The 17809-nt window shown below is 39.5% G+C and overlaps 2 protein-coding genes across 4 annotated transcripts in view; both read left to right on the forward strand.

Annotated features, from left to right (window-relative positions):
• Positions 1–412: 412 nt before the first annotated feature.
• prr13 (proline rich 13) lies at positions 413–9612 on the forward strand. Its single transcript, XM_061887045.1, has 4 exons — positions 413–508; positions 6491–6541; positions 6732–7309; positions 9153–9612. The coding sequence occupies exons 2-4, from the start codon at positions 6526–6528 to the stop codon at positions 9201–9203; spliced, it is 645 nt and encodes a 214-aa protein (XP_061743029.1). The 5' UTR covers positions 413–508; positions 6491–6525; the 3' UTR covers positions 9204–9612.
• A 2754-nt stretch (positions 9613–12366) lies between these two features.
• Positions 12367–17809, forward strand: part of LOC133542825 (poly(rC)-binding protein 2-like) — a 29436-nt gene continuing 23993 nt past the window's right edge. For 2 of the 3 annotated variants that reach the window (XM_061887026.1, XM_061887032.1), the window contains exons 1-2: positions 12367–12582; positions 16413–16546. In XM_061887026.1, coding sequence (XP_061743010.1) covers positions 12396–12582; positions 16413–16546 — 321 coding nt within the window. In that variant the 5' untranslated portion in view covers positions 12367–12395. The remainder of the gene's footprint in view (positions 12583–16412; positions 16547–17809) is intronic. The other variant, XM_061887020.1, reaches the window with a different exon arrangement.

The following is a 17809-nucleotide window of genomic DNA, read 5'->3' on the forward strand; positions in this document are numbered from 1 at the left end:
AGTCCGTCGCTATCAATATCCTCAAACACGAATCTTTCATCCTCGCTCAAATTAATGGGGAAATTGTCGCTTTCTCGGTCAGAATCGCTCGTGCTGCTGGCGTCCATGATTGTAATCAATGGGTGGATGTGTTGCGAACTTTATCGTCGATTTTCTCTACTAAATCCTTTCAGCAAAAATATGGCAATATCGTGAAATGATCAAGTATGACACATAGAATGGACCTGCTATCCCCGTTTAAATAGGAAAATCTCATTTCAGTAGGCCTTTAACAGGCAGTGTACCTAATGAGGTGTCCATTGAGGCCTCCTCCTCTTTGCCTACGTCACATTCCCCAACAACAGGTTGGGCTGGCTGTTCCATTACGTAGAAAGTTAGGCAAAGTGCGTGGCAGATGATAGGAGGGCGCGGCTTGCTGCGCAGGTTTTCTGCCCTGTTGAATGCGGAAGTCAAACATTGGGAGCGACACTTCCTGACCCGTTTATCAACTAGAAAGCTGCCAAAAGGTGAGCCTCGGGGGTCTGGGAATGTTTATTTTTCGTCTTTATCCGCGTTAAGTCGTAATAACGACCAACTTGCTGTTCATATTTAATGTTATTAAGACTAAAATGGCTTGTCATTAATTGTTAAAGTGTGCGTTGGTATACATGACGTCATCGTGTGGGTTTACGTTCTTAATAGTTTCAAATCCAAATCGAAATATTGTGTTATGTGGTTTATCTATATCCGTTATGCATCACAACTGTCAGTTTTAAGCGTATTTAGACAGACTTCTGTTCATTAATACATAAACTGAATGATGTGACTTAATATCTAATTACAGTAGAAGACGTCGTCATGTCAGATGGTGTTTCTAATGTCAAGTGTAAATCAATTGTTTTAGCTAGTCTGGGATGGATGGATATATATGTGTGTGTGTTGATACACACACACACACACACACACACACACACACACACACACACACACACACACACACACACACACATATATATATATGTATATGTATATATATATATATATATATATATATATATATATATATATATATATATATATGTATATATGTCTTGATTGGATTATCCAGAGAATAGTGCTCGATACCGTGGTAGAGCGCAATATGTAGGTTTGGGAAAAAAAAATCACAAGACTACTTCATCTCTACAGATCTGTTTCATGAGGGGTTCCCTCAATCATCAGGAGATTTTAATGGAAGCATTCACATACAATGGTTTATATAGAGCACAGAGTGGGTGGGTACAAGCAGGCGTAGGGTGTGGTGATTGGCTCATGTGTTACCTAGGAGGTGTTTCCGTTTGTGGCGGCATGTTGAAATGATTTCACTGCGCTTGTTGAGGGAAGGTTAAATCTGGATGATATATAATAAACAGTTTCTCTTTTAAGCATAGGTTGCATCTTTTATTACCACTGTTGTAAGGTGAGCTGGATGCAAGAATTTGCCATGTTATTGAATATTCAACATTATTGTCTTTGAGGTTCCAAATGTGTTTGCTGAGTTCTGTAGAATTCTGCAAAGTCTGGTTTCTAAAGGAGGCGTTGTGATTATTCCATCTTGTTTTGAACGCTCCTTCGGTTAATCCTACGTACGTGTCGGATGTGTTAATGTCCTTGCGTATTACCTTTGCTTGGTAAACGACTGATGTCTGTAAGCACCTTCCGTTGAGAGGGCAATCAGGTTTCTTGCGACAGTTACATTCATTATTGGTTTCAGAGTCGTTTAGTCTGGGGGTAGGCAGTCCTTTTGCAATTGCTTTGTTGTGGTTTGAAATGATTTGTTGCATGTTATTCATACAGCTGTAGCTCAATTTAATGTTGTTCTTGTTGAATATTTTTCTTAGGGTGTTGCCTTTGGGGAAGTGTTTGTCGATCAGAGTGAGGAACTTGCGGCCGATGTTGGTTGAGACGTCTTTGCTGAATGGCGGATTGTACCAGATGATGTTGTTTCGTTTTCTGCTCTTTTTTGGTTGGTTTCCTGGAGTGGGTTCATAGGTGAGGGTGAAGTTGTATCCGCTTTCATCAAGTGCTTTCTGGTACGGGGGGGTTGCTTGGTCGAATTCAGCTTTGCTGGATGACAGCATCGATAGCCTTTTATTAATTCCGGTAGGTATTCTTTTCGTGGTGGTGGGTGGGTGGTTGCTGTCATGGTGCACGTATTGGAGTGTTGTGTTGGGTTTCGTGAATGGTTGGTAGCTGTTATTTCTAGCTTTGCCGCCACAAACGGAAACACCTCCTAGGTAACACATGAGCCAATCACCACACCCTACGCCTGCTTGTACCCACCCACTCTGTGCTCTATATAAACCATTGTATGTGAATGCTTCCATTAAAATCTCCTGCTGATTGAGGGAACCCCTCATGAAACAGATCTGTAGAGATGAAGTAGTCTTGTGATTTTTTTCCCAAACCTACATATATGTATATATATATATATATATATATATATATACATATATATATATACATATATATATATATATAACATTGCCCGACGCTGAAGCGCTGACTACATGCGTTCTGAATACGCACTGCTGATTGGTTTTTACTGCTCTGAATACGCACTGGTGATTGGCTGTTACCGCTTTATATGTAACCAATCAGATGGTTGTGTGAGTGGGACAATGCTGCATAGGAGACAGAGGCAGAACGGAGCGGAGCAGCTTGTTAAGACTTTAGCCTAGGCGGCTACTTCATATGTTCATGTGGAAACTCGTTCGGTACACCTCCGAACCTAACCGGAACCCCCGTACCAAAACGGTTCAATACAAATACACATACCGTTACACCCGTAAAATATGTATACATATATATATATATATATATATATATATATATATATATATATATAGATATATATATACAATATATATATATATTAGGGGAGTAACGGTACACAAAAATTTCGGTTCGGTACGTACCTCGGTTTAGAGGTCACGGTTTGGTTAATTTTCGGTACAGTAAGAAAACGACAATATATACATTTTTGGGTTATTTATTTACCAAATTTGTAAACAATGGCTTTATCCTTTTAACATTGGGAACACTATAATAATTCTGCCCACGTTAATCCACATTAAACTGCCTCAAGTTGTTGCTTTGATTAAATAAAATGAAAAAAACTTTCTTCTACATATAAAAAGTGTAACATTAAACAGTTTCAAGTCAACTCATCATGCTTAATTTATTACAGCATTTGGGAAGCCTGTAGTTGACTTTTATTATGTAAATGTTATATTTTTATCAACATGTGATAGCAGGGACGCTGCCATTCAAAACTAGGCTGCTACATTACTAATGATTCATGTAACTATAGCTGAAAAAATAGTACAATAGCAATAGGAGAGACTATTCATCCCTGAACACCATGGAGTTCAATGAAATAACAGACAGACAGGGCTTTGCTGCCCCTAACACACACACACACACCCACACACACACACACACACACACACACAGCAAAATGAGCTAACGTTACGCTAAAAGCTAATTAGCCTTCACCTCAAGCCAGAACTGCGAGCAAGCTGAGCTGCAGTTTTAAGTTTTTAGAAGGTCAACGGGCTCATAGTGATGTTTGTAATAATTGTGACTGGGAGGTGTTTTTTATCATTTGGGGAGAGTCCGCTGCTCCCCTGCTAAACGAATATCTGCTCGACGCTGAAGCATCAACTCCATGCGCTCTGAATACGCACTGCTGATTGGCTGTTACATCGCTCTGAAAACGCACTGCTGATTGGCTTTGTATGGACCCAATCAGATGGTTGTGTGGGTGGTACAAGGCTTGCTGCTGAGGCAAAGGTAGAAAGCAGACTTTAGCTTACAAACTCGAACCCCCGTACCGAAACGGTTCAATACAGATACACGTACCGTTACACCCCTGATATATATATATATGTATGTATGTGTATATATATATATATATATATAAAAATTATTCAACCCCCACACAATTTTGGTGTTTCAGCAAGTTGGACATTTATTCCGTATTTTGTTTATAGTCATATCAAATAAAGATGTGTCAAATAGACAAATGCAACTTAAACTGTAACACTGTATTTTACAAAATACCAAAAAAGGACATTTTTCTTAATATCTCATTGACAAATTTATTCAACCCCCTAGTTACATGCATATTTAGTACTTACTAGGACACCCTTTGGCAGTAATTACAACCTTCAAACGTGATACATAACCGGACACAAGCTTCTTGCAACGATCTACAGGGATTTTAGCCCATTCCTCTTGGGCAAAGGCCTCCAGTTCATTCATATTCTTGGGCTTGCGTGCTGCAACTGCCTTCTTCAAGTCCCACCACAGGTTTTCTATAGGATTTAGGTCTGGCGACTGTGAAGGCCACTCCAGAGTCTTCCAGCCCTTTTTCTGCAACCACTCTGATGTTGATTTGGAGGTATGCTTGGGATCGTTGTCCTGTTGGAAGGTCCAACGTTTCCCAAGCCTCAGCTTTATCACTGACTTCATGACATTTGCAGCTAATATATCCTGGTAGGAAGTAGAATTCATAATGCCTTGAACGCGCTGGAGATTCCCGGTACCTGAAGCAGAGAAACAGCCCCAGAGCATGATTGACACCCCCACCATGCTTAACAGTAGGCAAGGTGTTCTTCTCTTTGTAAGCTTCATTTTTTCTCCTCCAGACATAATGGTGATTCATAGGCCCAAAGAGTTCCAGTTTTGTCTCATCACTCCATAGAACATTTTCCCAAAACCTTTGGGGTTTGTCCAGATGATTTTTGGCATACTGGAGTCTATTTTCCTTGGTCCTGGTAGTCAGAAGTGGGGTGCGCCTGGGAGTTCTGGCATGGAGGCTTTCATCTCGTACTGGGACGAAACCTGCGTTCCCCCCTCTGCAATGTCCTGTTGTAGTTCCTCAGCTGTTACCCGGGGGTTTTTCACCACTGTACGCTTCAAATACCGGACAGCAGTTGCACACAGCATCCTCTTTCTACCATGCCCGGGTAGTGTTTCCACTGTGCCTTTAGCTTTAAACTTGCGAATTATGCTCCCAACTGTATCTCTTGGAATGTGTAATGTCTTTGCTATTATTTTATATCCATATCCTTTCTTATGAAGAGAAATTACCTCTTCTCTTGACTTCTTTGACCACTCACTGGACTTCACCATGTTGCAAATACACCATTGACCATCTACAGGAAGCTGAGCATCACAGTCTTTTTCAATCAGTTTAATTGTTGCTCGTTATGGTTCTAATCACATCTACAGGTGTTTTCAACACCTGATTGACAAGACCTTATTCAAATTCTGTTCTTAAGAGTTATGATCTTTAAGGGGTTTAATAATTTTGTCAATTAGATATTAAGAGAAATGACACTGTTTGGTATGTTACAAAATATAATGTTGTAATTCAAGTTGCATTTGTCTATTTAATGCATCTTTATTTGATATGACTATAAACAAAATACGGAATAAATGTCCAATTTGCTAAAACACCAAAATTGTGTGGGGGTTGAATAATTTTGATCACAACTGTGTGTGTAATATATATCTCCATCCATTCTCTACCGCTTATTCCCTTTGGGGTCGCGGGGGGCGCTGTTGCTTAATTCAGCTACAATCGGGCGGAAGGCGGGGTACAACTTGGACAAGTCCCCATCTCATCGCAGATATATATATATATATATATATATATATATATATATATATATATATATATGGCAGCACGATGGCAGAGGGGTTGGTGCGTCTGCCTCACAATACGAAGGTCCTGAATAGTCCTGGGTTCAATCCCGGGCTCGGGATCTTTCTGTGTGGAGTTTGTATGTCCTCCCCGTGACTGCGTGGGTTCCCTCCGGGTACTCCGGCTTCCTCCCACTTCCAAGGTCATGCACCTGGGGATAGGTTGATTGGCAACACTAAATTGGCCCTAGTGTGTAAATGTGGGTGTGAATATCGTCTGTCTATCTGTGTTGGCCCTGCGATGAGGTGGCGACTTGTCCTGGGTGTACCCCGCCTTCCGCCCGATTGTTGCTGAGGTAGGTACCAGGGCCTCCCGTGACCCCAAAGGGAATAAGCGGTAGACAATGGATGGATATGTGTGTGTATATATATATATATATATATATATATATATATACACACATATGTATATGTATGTGTGTGTTTATACATATATATATATATATATATATATATATATATATATATATATATATATATATATATATATACTGTATGTGTGTGTGTGTATATATATATATATGTGTGTGTGTATATATATATATGTATATATATATATATATATATACTGTATGTGTGTATATATATATATATGTATGTATGTGTATATATATATATATATATATATATATATATATATATATATATATATGTATGTATTTCAATGAACTGAATACTTGTACATAAATGTTAGTTTTGTATTTGTTTTGTTTTATAATCATTTTTGCTCCTAATTGCTTTTCCCCCATGTATTTACAGGTTTTTTCTTTTTAATATAACGCCTGAACTACAATTATGTGGCCAAATCAAGGTATGCATGCATGTTTTGTTGCATCACATTTCTATAATTTGGTGGCTGAATATGCATATTTAAATATGTGTGTGTGTGTGTGTGTGTGTGTGTGTGTGTGTGTGTGTGTGTGTGTGTGTGTGTGTGCGTGCGTGCGTGCGTGCGTGCGTGCGTGCGTGCGTGCGTGCGTGCGTGCGTGTGCGCGCACTAGGTCAATCCAACCCAGCCTTCCCTCCTGGCTACAACCCTGCATATCCTGCTGTCCCACCTGCAGGAGTCTTCCCCCAGCCTCCACGTACACAGTTCACACCTGTCCAGTATCCAGTCGGCCTCAACCCGGCCATGGTACCTAACGCGCCTCTTGGCGTGATGCCCTATATAGCCCCAGGTCCCCAATCTTACCCCGTGGCGGCTGGAGGATACCCAGCAGTCCCGGTGGCAGGCGCCTACCCGCGCTCACCTAAAGGGCATCACCACAAGAAAAAAGGGCATCATCACCACAAAGGCCTTTACCCTGGAGGCATTAACACCTTGGGTGGGGGCTTGAATCACTTGGGTGGGGGCTTGAATCACTTGGGTGGCTTGAATCACTTGGGTGGGGGCTTGAATCACTTGGGTGGCTTAAATCACTTGGGTGGGGGCTTGAATCACTTGGGTGGGGGCGTCAGCGGAACTTTGACAGGACTGGCCATGGGGTTAGCGGGACATAAAGTCAACAAGAAGTTGAAGAAGGGGAAGAAGCTGAAGAAGGGTCACCATTATGGCGGGCACCATAAACATGGTGGCAAGGTGAGCGGTCGTTATTTAAACCTGTTCACTGTTGTGGAAAATCAGCTGATACGTGTTCAATTATTTCATTAATATGAATACTTTCAGATGGGAAAAGACAATAAATAAATAAATGATAAATGGGTTGTACTTGTATAGCGCTTTTCTACCTTCAAGGTACTCAAAGCGCTTTGACACTACTTCCACATTTACCAAGTATTAATTAAGATTTGTATTTTTTGATAACAAAATATATCGCTACGGCTATTTTGTTTAACCATTAAGTTAATGTGAGCAGATAGAAGTTATATTATATCATGGAACATGTTATGATTTGAATACAGATAATTCTAGGAGACATTTCTCAGACTTTGAAATTCCCCCTCTAAAGGCCTAGTGGCCACATGCGTGGAGAGCACCTTTTAGCTCTTATTTCCGAAACCGTGTACACATCTGAATTGGGGTCTTATGGCCACTTATGTTGACGCTTATACTGCCATCTGGTGGTGTCAGAAGAGGATAACATACAATGTAATTTGGAAAAAAAAGTGTAGAAATAAGAATTAGCATGTCACTAAACATGAAGTACATTTTTGTTCCTTATGGATGGTACATCATATACCGTAAAAAGATGATTTTTAGTATTTATTTTAATTAGGGTGTCCAATAAACCCAAATAGCAAAGAGAAATAAAAAAAAGCAGGCAAACAAAGAGCTTGGGCCTTTAGAGGTTACATTGATGCAAAAATGTGATTATTTTACAATGCTATGATCATATATGAAAGGATATTAGTATTCTGGATTACTTTTTGCACATAAAGCACCATTACTTTATTTAAAAAAAATATACAGATAGAAAAAATGTATCGGAATTTTCAGCAATTTTTTGAATTGCGGCTTTAATTATTTTGATATAGGACTACACCTAATACGTGTTATACTTTGTTTAATATGACTGTAGTGTTTGAATCTAAAATGTTGAATACAATTAAAAATCTAGAAAATGGGGTAATATCAGTTTGAATGTATTGTATTGCATTGCATAATGCAGTGGTTCTCAACCTTTTTTCAGTGATGTACCCCCTGTGAACATTTTTTTAATTCAAGTACCCCCTAATCAGAGCAAAGCAATTTTTGTTGAAAAAAAGAGATAAAGAAGAAAAATATAGCACTATGTCATCAGTTTCTGATTTATTAAATTGTATAACAGTGCAAAATATGGATAATTTTTAGTGTTTTTTCTTGAACTATTTGGAAAAAAAGATATACAAAAAAATGAAAACTTGTAGAAAAATAAACAAGTGATTCAATTCTAAATAAAGATTTCTACACATAGAAGTAATCATCAACTTAAAGTGCTCTCTTTGGGGATTGTAATAGAGATCCATCTGGATTCATGAACTTAATTCTGAACATTTTTTCACAAAAAAAAAAAGAAATCTTTAACATCAATATTAATGGAACATGTCCACAAAAAATCTTGCTGTCAACACAGAATATTTCATTGTTTTATTTTTTCACAATTTATCAACTTACATTCATATTTTGTTGACGTATTATTCAATAGATTTTGAATTGCTGCTATTTTTAGAATATTTAAAAAAAAATCTCACGTGCCCCGTGGCATACCTTCAAGTACCCTCAGGGTACTAGGCATATCCCCATTTGAGAACCACTGGCATAATGTATTGTTAAATACAATTTTTTTTATTTTGGGCGGGAAAAAAAATAGATTTTTGCCATACAGTCCTAACTTTCTTATGGACAAAATAAAATTTTGTGTTTAGAGGGAGAGAGGAATAACTATATCAGAATTTTATACAAAGAATGCATTAATAAACTCATGTTTTGTTTGTCCTCACAGTCCTCCAGTAGCAGCAGCAGCAGTAGCAGCAGCAGCAGCAGCTCAGACTGAGGAAATGGTCCATTATTGTACTGTAAATACACCAACATTTATAAAAAGTGACTGTCTGCTAAAACAACTTGCCAATAAATAATTTAACACGATTTGTAGAATGAAACAGTTCATTCTAATATTACTTGGGCTATGTACGGCATAATTCTAGAAATCTCAATATTAGCTTATTTGACCACTGCACAGTTAACAGCCACCGGGTTGCATTATATTTGTTGTTTTGAAAGTATAAAGTCTGCATATTATATTTTCCAGACGGTGTTTATTTTTTTTATAGATTTATAAAATGGTGATATGGTGGAAGAAATGTCTAAAAATGTAATATTTTCCATGTTGGTACTCTGGTTGTATGGTCTACAATTAAAGTATGAATGAATTAAAAAAAGGTACTATACTCCCTTTGAAAAAATACTGGTCCTTGATGGCGTGCCATGCACACACACACAGTACACACAAGCGGAAACCTAATGGAGACAAAAGAGGGGGAATGGATGTATTTTGGCTTAACAACGAACAATAGAAGTGAAGCTATCTAAGCGGTGCTCTAAAACATAGCTAGCTGGCGGCTAACATCCCTCTGCAGTGTTTTAGCTACTTATAAATCACTAATCCTTGGTTCAGTGGCGACACACTCTGTTTCTTACAAGTATCATCACTGCAGGGTGGGAATAGACACACCATAGGAATACAATAGCTAACCGCCAACTGCAAGGTAGCGTTCCTGAATGTAAACAAATAATGGATCTATCGATTGTAACGATACCAAGTACAAAAGTTGTGTCATCAATGTTACAATGATTACATCGATATTTTTTAACAAACCCAAAAGGTTATGTAATGTACGACCCTGTAACAACATGGTATTAGATCAGTTCCCTATTTTTTAGTATCACCCAAAACATGTGTTAAGTATCCAAACCACAGAAGAATCAGTGCATTTTAACAGAAAAGGGACAAGCGGTAGACAATGGATGGAAGTAATGTAGATAGAACATGTTAAAACACATATTAACCAGATATTAACAGTAAATGAAGAAGTACATTTATAATGCAACCATTTTGTCTCATAATTTCGACAAAATATTACAAACTGATTTTATATGTTACTGCATATACCACAAGCTCCACAAACCACGTTAAACCCAGATTCCGATCTAACAAAGGTCTTAACTCATTCTCTTTCTATGCCACATCAATGTGGAATGCACTCCCAACAGGTGTAAAAGTAAGTGCATCTCTATAGTCCTTCAAAACCGCTCTAAAACAACACCTCCAGGCAACTTCAACCCTTTACTAATACCCTCCTCCATTCACATCCCATCTCCCCGGATTATAAATAACGTAATATAAATAATCAAATGTACTTATAATGTATATACTCGCTCTTATGCTATTTGAACTCACTATGTTCTCTGCTGGCTGTACATATCCTACTAAGTCACACCTACACTGTTTCAATGTCCATTTCTCTGTTGATGCAATATTGATGACTGAAGTACTGATATCAACCAAAGCTCCTCACCCCACCCCCCGGATTGTAAATAATGTAAATAATTCAATGTATATACTATGATGATTAACCTGTGTGATGACTGTATTATGCAGATAGTATATATTTTGTACCTTGAATTGATTAACATGGACCCCGACTTAAACAAGTTGAAAAACTTATTTCGGGCGTTACCATTTAGTGGTCAATTGTACGGAATATGTACTGAACTGTGCAATCTACTAATAAAAGTTTCAATCAATCAATCTAAACCAGCAGCCAAATTGGGAGCCTTTTTAAACAGTTTGCTTTCTTAGAATATTCATTATCTTAATGCCAAAATTGTTCTTTGATTGCAATAAGAAACAAATGTTTAATGTATAATTCGGTTTTCTGTTTAAATCAGTGGTTCTTAACCTGGGTTCGATCAAACCCTAGGGGTTCGGCGGAGCCAGTCAAGACACACCCGACTCATCCATACTTGCCAACCTTGAGACCTCCGAATTCGGGAGATGGGGGGGAGGGGAGGGATTGAGGTGCGCTGGGTTTGGTGGTAGAGGGGGTGTATATTGTAGATCCTAGAAGAGTTAGTGCTGCAAAGGGTTCTGGGTATTTGTTCTGCTGTGTTACGGTGAGGATGTTCTCCCGAAATGTGTTTGTCATTCTTGTTTGGTGTGGGTTCACAGTGTGGTGCGTATTTGTAATAGTGTTAAAGTTGTTTATACGGCCACCCTCAGTGTGACCTGTATGGCTGTTGACCAAGTATGCTTGCATTCACTTATGTGTTTGTAAAAGCCACATAAATTATGTGAATGCGCCGACACGCCGTTTGTATGGAGGAAAATCGGACGTGACGACCGGTTGTAGAGGATGCTAAAGGAGAATGGTTGCTCCGGGAGATTTTCGGGAGGGGTATTGTAATTCGGGATTCTCCCGAAAAAATCGGGAGGTTTGGCAAGTATTGACTCATCGTGAATATAAAAACTTTTCCATATCGGCGGCAACTGCAGAAGTCACACTGATTTGCGGGTGTGTAATTTGTTGTTAGTTCATGCACGGTTCATTTTGTACACCAGGGAAAAAAAACATATAACTTTATCTTGAATTTGAAAAAAAAAAATGTTTTACAAAAGAAGGGTTTGGTGAATGCACGTATGAAACTAGTGGGGTTCAGAACCTCCAACAAGGTTAAGAACCCTCTGGTTTAAATAAAGCCAATAATGACATTTTTATTTTGTCCTTTATTTTGAAAAATCGAAATACATCTTGGTACCAGGACTAGCAGTTTATACTGTTTTAACTCTGTGTTGCGTTCAAGAGCCAATGTGACAGTAGAAAAAGTCATATCTCCACTGCTGTTTCGCGTTCATTAAAATGGAAATATAAATTGCTAAGTATTTTCTGTCCACTTGTAGTTATTGGAATATTGTGTAGTGGTGGATGACAACACAATCTTAACAATCAACATATTACACAAATTACACATTTATCTGGTGATTCGTTGTCCGAGTAGTAAAGGACATAAAACAGATTTTCACCAGTGTACCATGAAACTATCACAACTATAAATCGATATTGTTGTGATATTGTTCTAATTGACTTTCTTCACAATTGTTAGAATTGTTTTTTTTTACTAGCGTGGGGCGGGTTGAAGTGAGGAAGTAGGCTCGGCTTAGGTGAAAGGGGGAAGTTGAGAGGTCACAATGTTGTTGTCTTTGTGCGAAGGAGTGAGGCTCCATCTCGAATCACTCTTCCCTCTTCCCCGAGTCCTTTCTACACTCTTCCCCCGGGTTTATAACCCTCCCGAACCTCTCCCCGTCTACCCTTACAACCCCAACCCTCCCCCCGGTCACCATCCAGCGGACGAACCGGGTAAGTCCGCCCGGCAAGGTTGGTGTTTTTTGTTGAGCTCAGAAGTGGCGGAAAAAGACATCGCGCAATGTTAGCCGCCAGCTAACAGCGTGCTAAAAGGCCTTGCGTAGTAGCGAGAGCGCAGTGTAAAATGAACTATTATTATCCTAGCCGTCCACCGGTAACTTCACTGTTCGCACGTCTTTATAACATATTTATTTCACCAATACTCTTAACCGAGAGGGCGTATTGCAAAACACTCGTTTTCGGCTTTAAAGTCATTTTATTACGTATAAGCTAAGTGTTAGCATTGCCAACTAGCGCGCGCATGCTTCATTTCCGTTCACAAAATGCTAACCAGATTAAATTATTCTGTTTCAAACGCCGAAAAGCGAACCAAGCCAAGTTGACCATGTGTGTTGGACACATCTAGAAACTTGGTTAACTAACTAACTATTTTTGTAACGCACTATTGAAGGTTGAACGCAGACGTGAGGCTAAACTTGGCACGTTGCTAATGATGACGAGGAAGCAGTGTGGACATGTGTGCATTTTTTTCCCAAACCGGGAAAACCGCTTTAGTTGCCAAATAAAATGCATGCAAACCCTTAAGTCCCTTTTAGGCTAAACATGGAAACTTTGTGGGTTGTAGTGATGCATTTGCAGGGGTTGATTTTCACTTTGGCCTATGCTCCCTAACCTTGGAGTAATAGATTAACATTATCTTGAGACTTCTGTGGCCGAAAACTAATGTTTTTCTCGCCATATCAGTGTTGGCGCTTGGAATCTTCAAATTTGGGTCCCAGTCACCCCCATCAAGTCATAAAAATGGACTCCCACTTTTTTGTAAGCGTTTTTAAAGCAAATGATAAATCAATCAACCATCCATCCATCTTCTTCCGCTTATCAGAGGTAGGGTCACGGGGGCAGCAGCCGAAGCAGGGAAGCCCAGACTTCTCCCCAGCCCCTTTTGTCTAGCTCTTCCCGGGGGACCCCAAGGCATTCCCTGGCCAGCCGGGAGACATAGTCTTCCCAACGTGTCCTGGGTATTCCCTGTGTTCTCCTACCGGTTGGACGTGCCCTAACACCTCCCCAGGGAGGCGTTCAGGTGGCATACTGACCAGATGCCCGAACCACCTCATCTGGCTCCTCACGATGTGGAGGAGCAGCGACTTTACTTTGAGTTCCTAATCAACCAATCAATGTTTATTTATATAGCCCTAAATCACGAGTGTCTCAAAGGGTTGCACAAGCCACAACGACATCCATCAGATCCAACATCAGGGCAAGGAAAAACTCAACCCAATGGGACAATGAGAAACATTGGAGGGGACCGCAGGTGTGGGGACCCCCCTAGGGTGACCGGTGTAATGGACTATGAGGGGATCTAGTTTATATTGTGAGAGTCCAGTCCATTTTGGATCCAACATAATAGTGACAGTTCAGTCCATAGTGGATCTAACTTAATAGTGAGAGTCCAGTCCATAGTGGGGCCAGCAGGAGAGCATCCCGAGCGAAGACAGGTCAGCAGCGCAGAGACGTCCCCAACCGATGCACAGGCGAGCAATCCACCCCGGGTCCCAACTTTGGACAGCCAGCGCTTCATCCGTGGCCACCAACCCTGTGCCCCCCTCCCCCTCCACGAGGGAGAGGGGGGCAGAGCAGAAAAGAAACGGCAGATCAACTGGTCTAAAAGTGGGGTCTATTTAAAGGCAAGAGTATACAAATGAGTTTTAAGATGGGACTTACATGCTTCTACCGAGGTAGCATCTCTAACTGTTACCGGGAGGGCATTCCAGAGTACTGGAGCCCCAATAGAAAACGCAGTATAGCACGCAGACTTTTTGGGGGGGGGTTTTGGGAATCGCTAATAAGCCAGAGTTCTTTGAATGCACATTTCTTGCTGGGCCATATTGCACAATACAATCAGCAAGATAGGATCGAGCTAGTCTGTGTAGTATTTTATACATAAGTAGTAAAACTTTAAAGTTGCATCTTAAGTGCACAGGAAGCCATTGCAGGTGAGCCAGTTTAGGCGTAATATGTATATAGGTATATATATGTACATATATACAGGTATATACAGTATAGGCATAATATGATAAAATTTTCTGGTTCTTGTCAAAAGTCTAGCAGCCGCATTTTGTACCAACTGTAATCTTTTAATGCTAGACATAGGGAGACCCGAAAATAATACGTTATTATCCTGTTATGTCTCACATTCTATATTGTGTTTTGGAAAAATGTTTTCATAAACATTTCTTAATTCATTGAAAAAAATAACACAAAAGAAAACAAATGCATTATTTGTAATCAATAAAATTTTCGGCAAATTGAAATTTAAGAAACTGTACCGGAAAGTGCATTAGTTTGAAGTCGACCGATAATAATTAAATGGGTTGTACTTGTATAGCGCTTTTCTACCTTCAAGGTACTCAAAGCGCTTTGACACTACTTCCACATTTACCCATTCACACACACATTCACACACTGATGGAGGGAGCTGCCATGCAAGGCGCCAACCAGCACTCATCAGGAGCAAGGGTGAAGTGTCTTGCTCAGGACACAACGGACGTGACGAGGTTAGTACTAGGTGGGATTTGAACCAGGGACCCTCGGGTTGCGCACGGCCACTCTCCCACTGTGCCACGCCGTCCCTATTCATTCATAATTAATAATTTGACCCGGCAGATATACCGTATTTTCTAGACTAAGGGGCGCACCAGATTATAAGGCGCACTGCCGATTAATGGTCTATTCTTTATAAGGCACACAGGATTATAGGGCGCATAAAGGGGTCATATATATATATTTTTCAAAATGTAAAATACATTCTTGTGGTCTACATAACATGTAATGATGGTTGTTTGGTCAAAATGTTGCATAGATTATCTTTTACAGATACTTTTCAAGACGCCCCCCCGGATGCGCCCTTTTGTGGGCTGTCTTGTTTACGTGGCTCACTTTCGACAGCGTCTTCTCCCCGTCTTCTTTGTTGCAGCAGTGTAGTGTGCAAGGACGGGAGTGGAAGAAGTGTCAAAATATGGAGCTAACTCTTTTAATGACATTCAGACTTTACTTCAATCAATAACGGAGCGGCATTTCGGAAAAAACCACATCGGAAATGTGTCCCGAGAAAAAATGTGCATTTGGAACTCTAATGACTAAAGTTCCTCGGGTGAATAACGTTAACTCACTACACTGGTATGTTTTAGCGGTTTCATGGCGAGTTTATTGACAGATATACTGTAATAACTTTACACTACTTTATATTAGAAATGGCACTAAAATATTTACTACTAAAACTTTTTTATAGATTTTTGAGTGTAATGATCTATATTTTCAATGGAACATTTAAAAATGTTGGTATTGTTTACATCAGACTTATCTCTAATGTTTGACTGCCATCTACTGGTCACACTTATAGTTACACCCTGTACCAAATAGTGTAGCCTCCTGAAAGAGTTGGCACAGCAGGGAAATCTGGGTATTAGTATGGTCTCACTATATGGCATATGTTTATGACAGTGTTGGCGTTGTTTATAGGGCCATCCTTTGTGTGAGACGTATGGCTGTTGAGTAAGAATGCCCTTTATTTATTTGTACATGGGATGTCCTAAATCAAAATATTTATTAAAATTGGCTATGAACTTGCGGAATGACAGCATTTCTTTTAATCTTCAATTTAAGACCATTTTCACCTCTGCTGACGCTTCAAAAGCAGAGGTGGGTAAGCTAAACCTTATAGCCTGGAAAATACGGTAAACAAAACGCTGTAAAATAAAAAAATGTGTGCTTCGCGTCCTTTCTGATTGCAATGCGTAAAAATACACAATATTCTAATATTTTCTCACCCTTTACCCTTCCAGATCATCTCTGTGACCAAAGACGACCCTCATTTGACACAAAACCTCTTCAGACGCCAGTTGCAGCTATGGACTCCGGTGTAATTGAAGGCGGGCTCAATGTCACCCTTACCATTAGGCTGCTCATGCATGGCAAGGTGAGGTCATGTGACAGCACAGTTTGCCATAGTTTATTTTATTTATATATATATATATATATATATATATATATATATATATATATATATATATATATATATATATATATATATATATCTCCAAGGACTCAGGATGGGGAACCAAGGGGACTGACAGGATGTGATATGACTAATGATACTGATGTGGCGATGATATCCTATAACAACATATGGCACTGCTAGTGCTCGCCACTGAGGGCCGCTTTTGCTTTATGTCTCCTGTCGTTTCTTTGCTGAGTTTTGCAGTAAGAATTGAGATGCAGACCAAACATTTTTAACACATTTGGATGACATTGGCAACAATGTCTTCAATGCCATTGTGGAAAGTTCTAGACAGTTCTTTTTCGAGGTTTACAAGGGGTGTTTAAAAGCCTTAAATGTATTTTGCTAATATTAAGGTCTTAAATGGCATTACAATGCATTAAGCAATATCCAGAGGCATTAAATGTCATACAATTGTATGCCTGGATTGATAAACGAAAATGAAGTTGATAGCTTTGCTGGCATCAATAAATTGCATGTCAGTGTGTGTTTCTTTTATTCATCTCTGACTTTCAAACCGGATACAAGAGGTTTCACTCTGTCTGTTGTTATTTGACAGTATAATTAAATTAACAGAGTAAAGCCTCTTGTCAATCATCCACAATCTCTGTTTTGGTATGACGGGCCGCTATCTTAGACATACAGAACACAGGGGCATTCGTTTGCTTGTTGTGACTCACTGCTGAGGAGAACTGCTAAGTCACACAAGTTTAGGAGGAAAAATGGATGATTAAAAAGCCAAATGTCCATGTGTGGGATTATTTTATCTTCAAGCTGAATGAGCAACATGAGCCCATGAGCACGGATGAACAAGCTTGCCGTGATGGCATTGGCACCAAAAAAAGACACTAACTTTTGTACATTTTTTCTAAATGGAGAAAAAACTGCACTTTAAAATATCAGTAAAAGTTAAATACAGGTTCCCTCTATGTTGAAGCTATTGTTATATGTCAGATTTATAACACCAAAGGAATTTCAAAGTTTGCGAGTAAATGGATATGCTCAAAATAGTATAAATATCTACTGAGATTCCCAATTTGGGAGATAATGAGCAAGCCAGTAACGTGATCTGTGAAGTAGAGGAGGGAACTACCAATCTCTTCCCCATCACCAACAATGCTAATCATGCAGACTTAGTGAGAGACAACACCAATTACTTCGAAAAAATTATGATCCAGAACC

Source organism: Nerophis ophidion, linkage group LG02 (assembly GCF_033978795.1).
Source record: "Nerophis ophidion isolate RoL-2023_Sa linkage group LG02, RoL_Noph_v1.0, whole genome shotgun sequence".
NCBI lineage: Eukaryota > Metazoa > Chordata > Actinopteri > Syngnathiformes > Syngnathidae > Nerophis > Nerophis ophidion.

What these genes read in the sequence shown, in the direction of transcription:
- prr13 (XM_061887045.1), top strand. An exon ending in ACCATAAACATGGTGGCAAG is followed by an intron (nt 7,310 to 9,152) that starts GTGAGCGGTCGT and finishes TTGTCCTCACAG; the next exon opens with TCCTCCAGTAGCAGCAGCAG.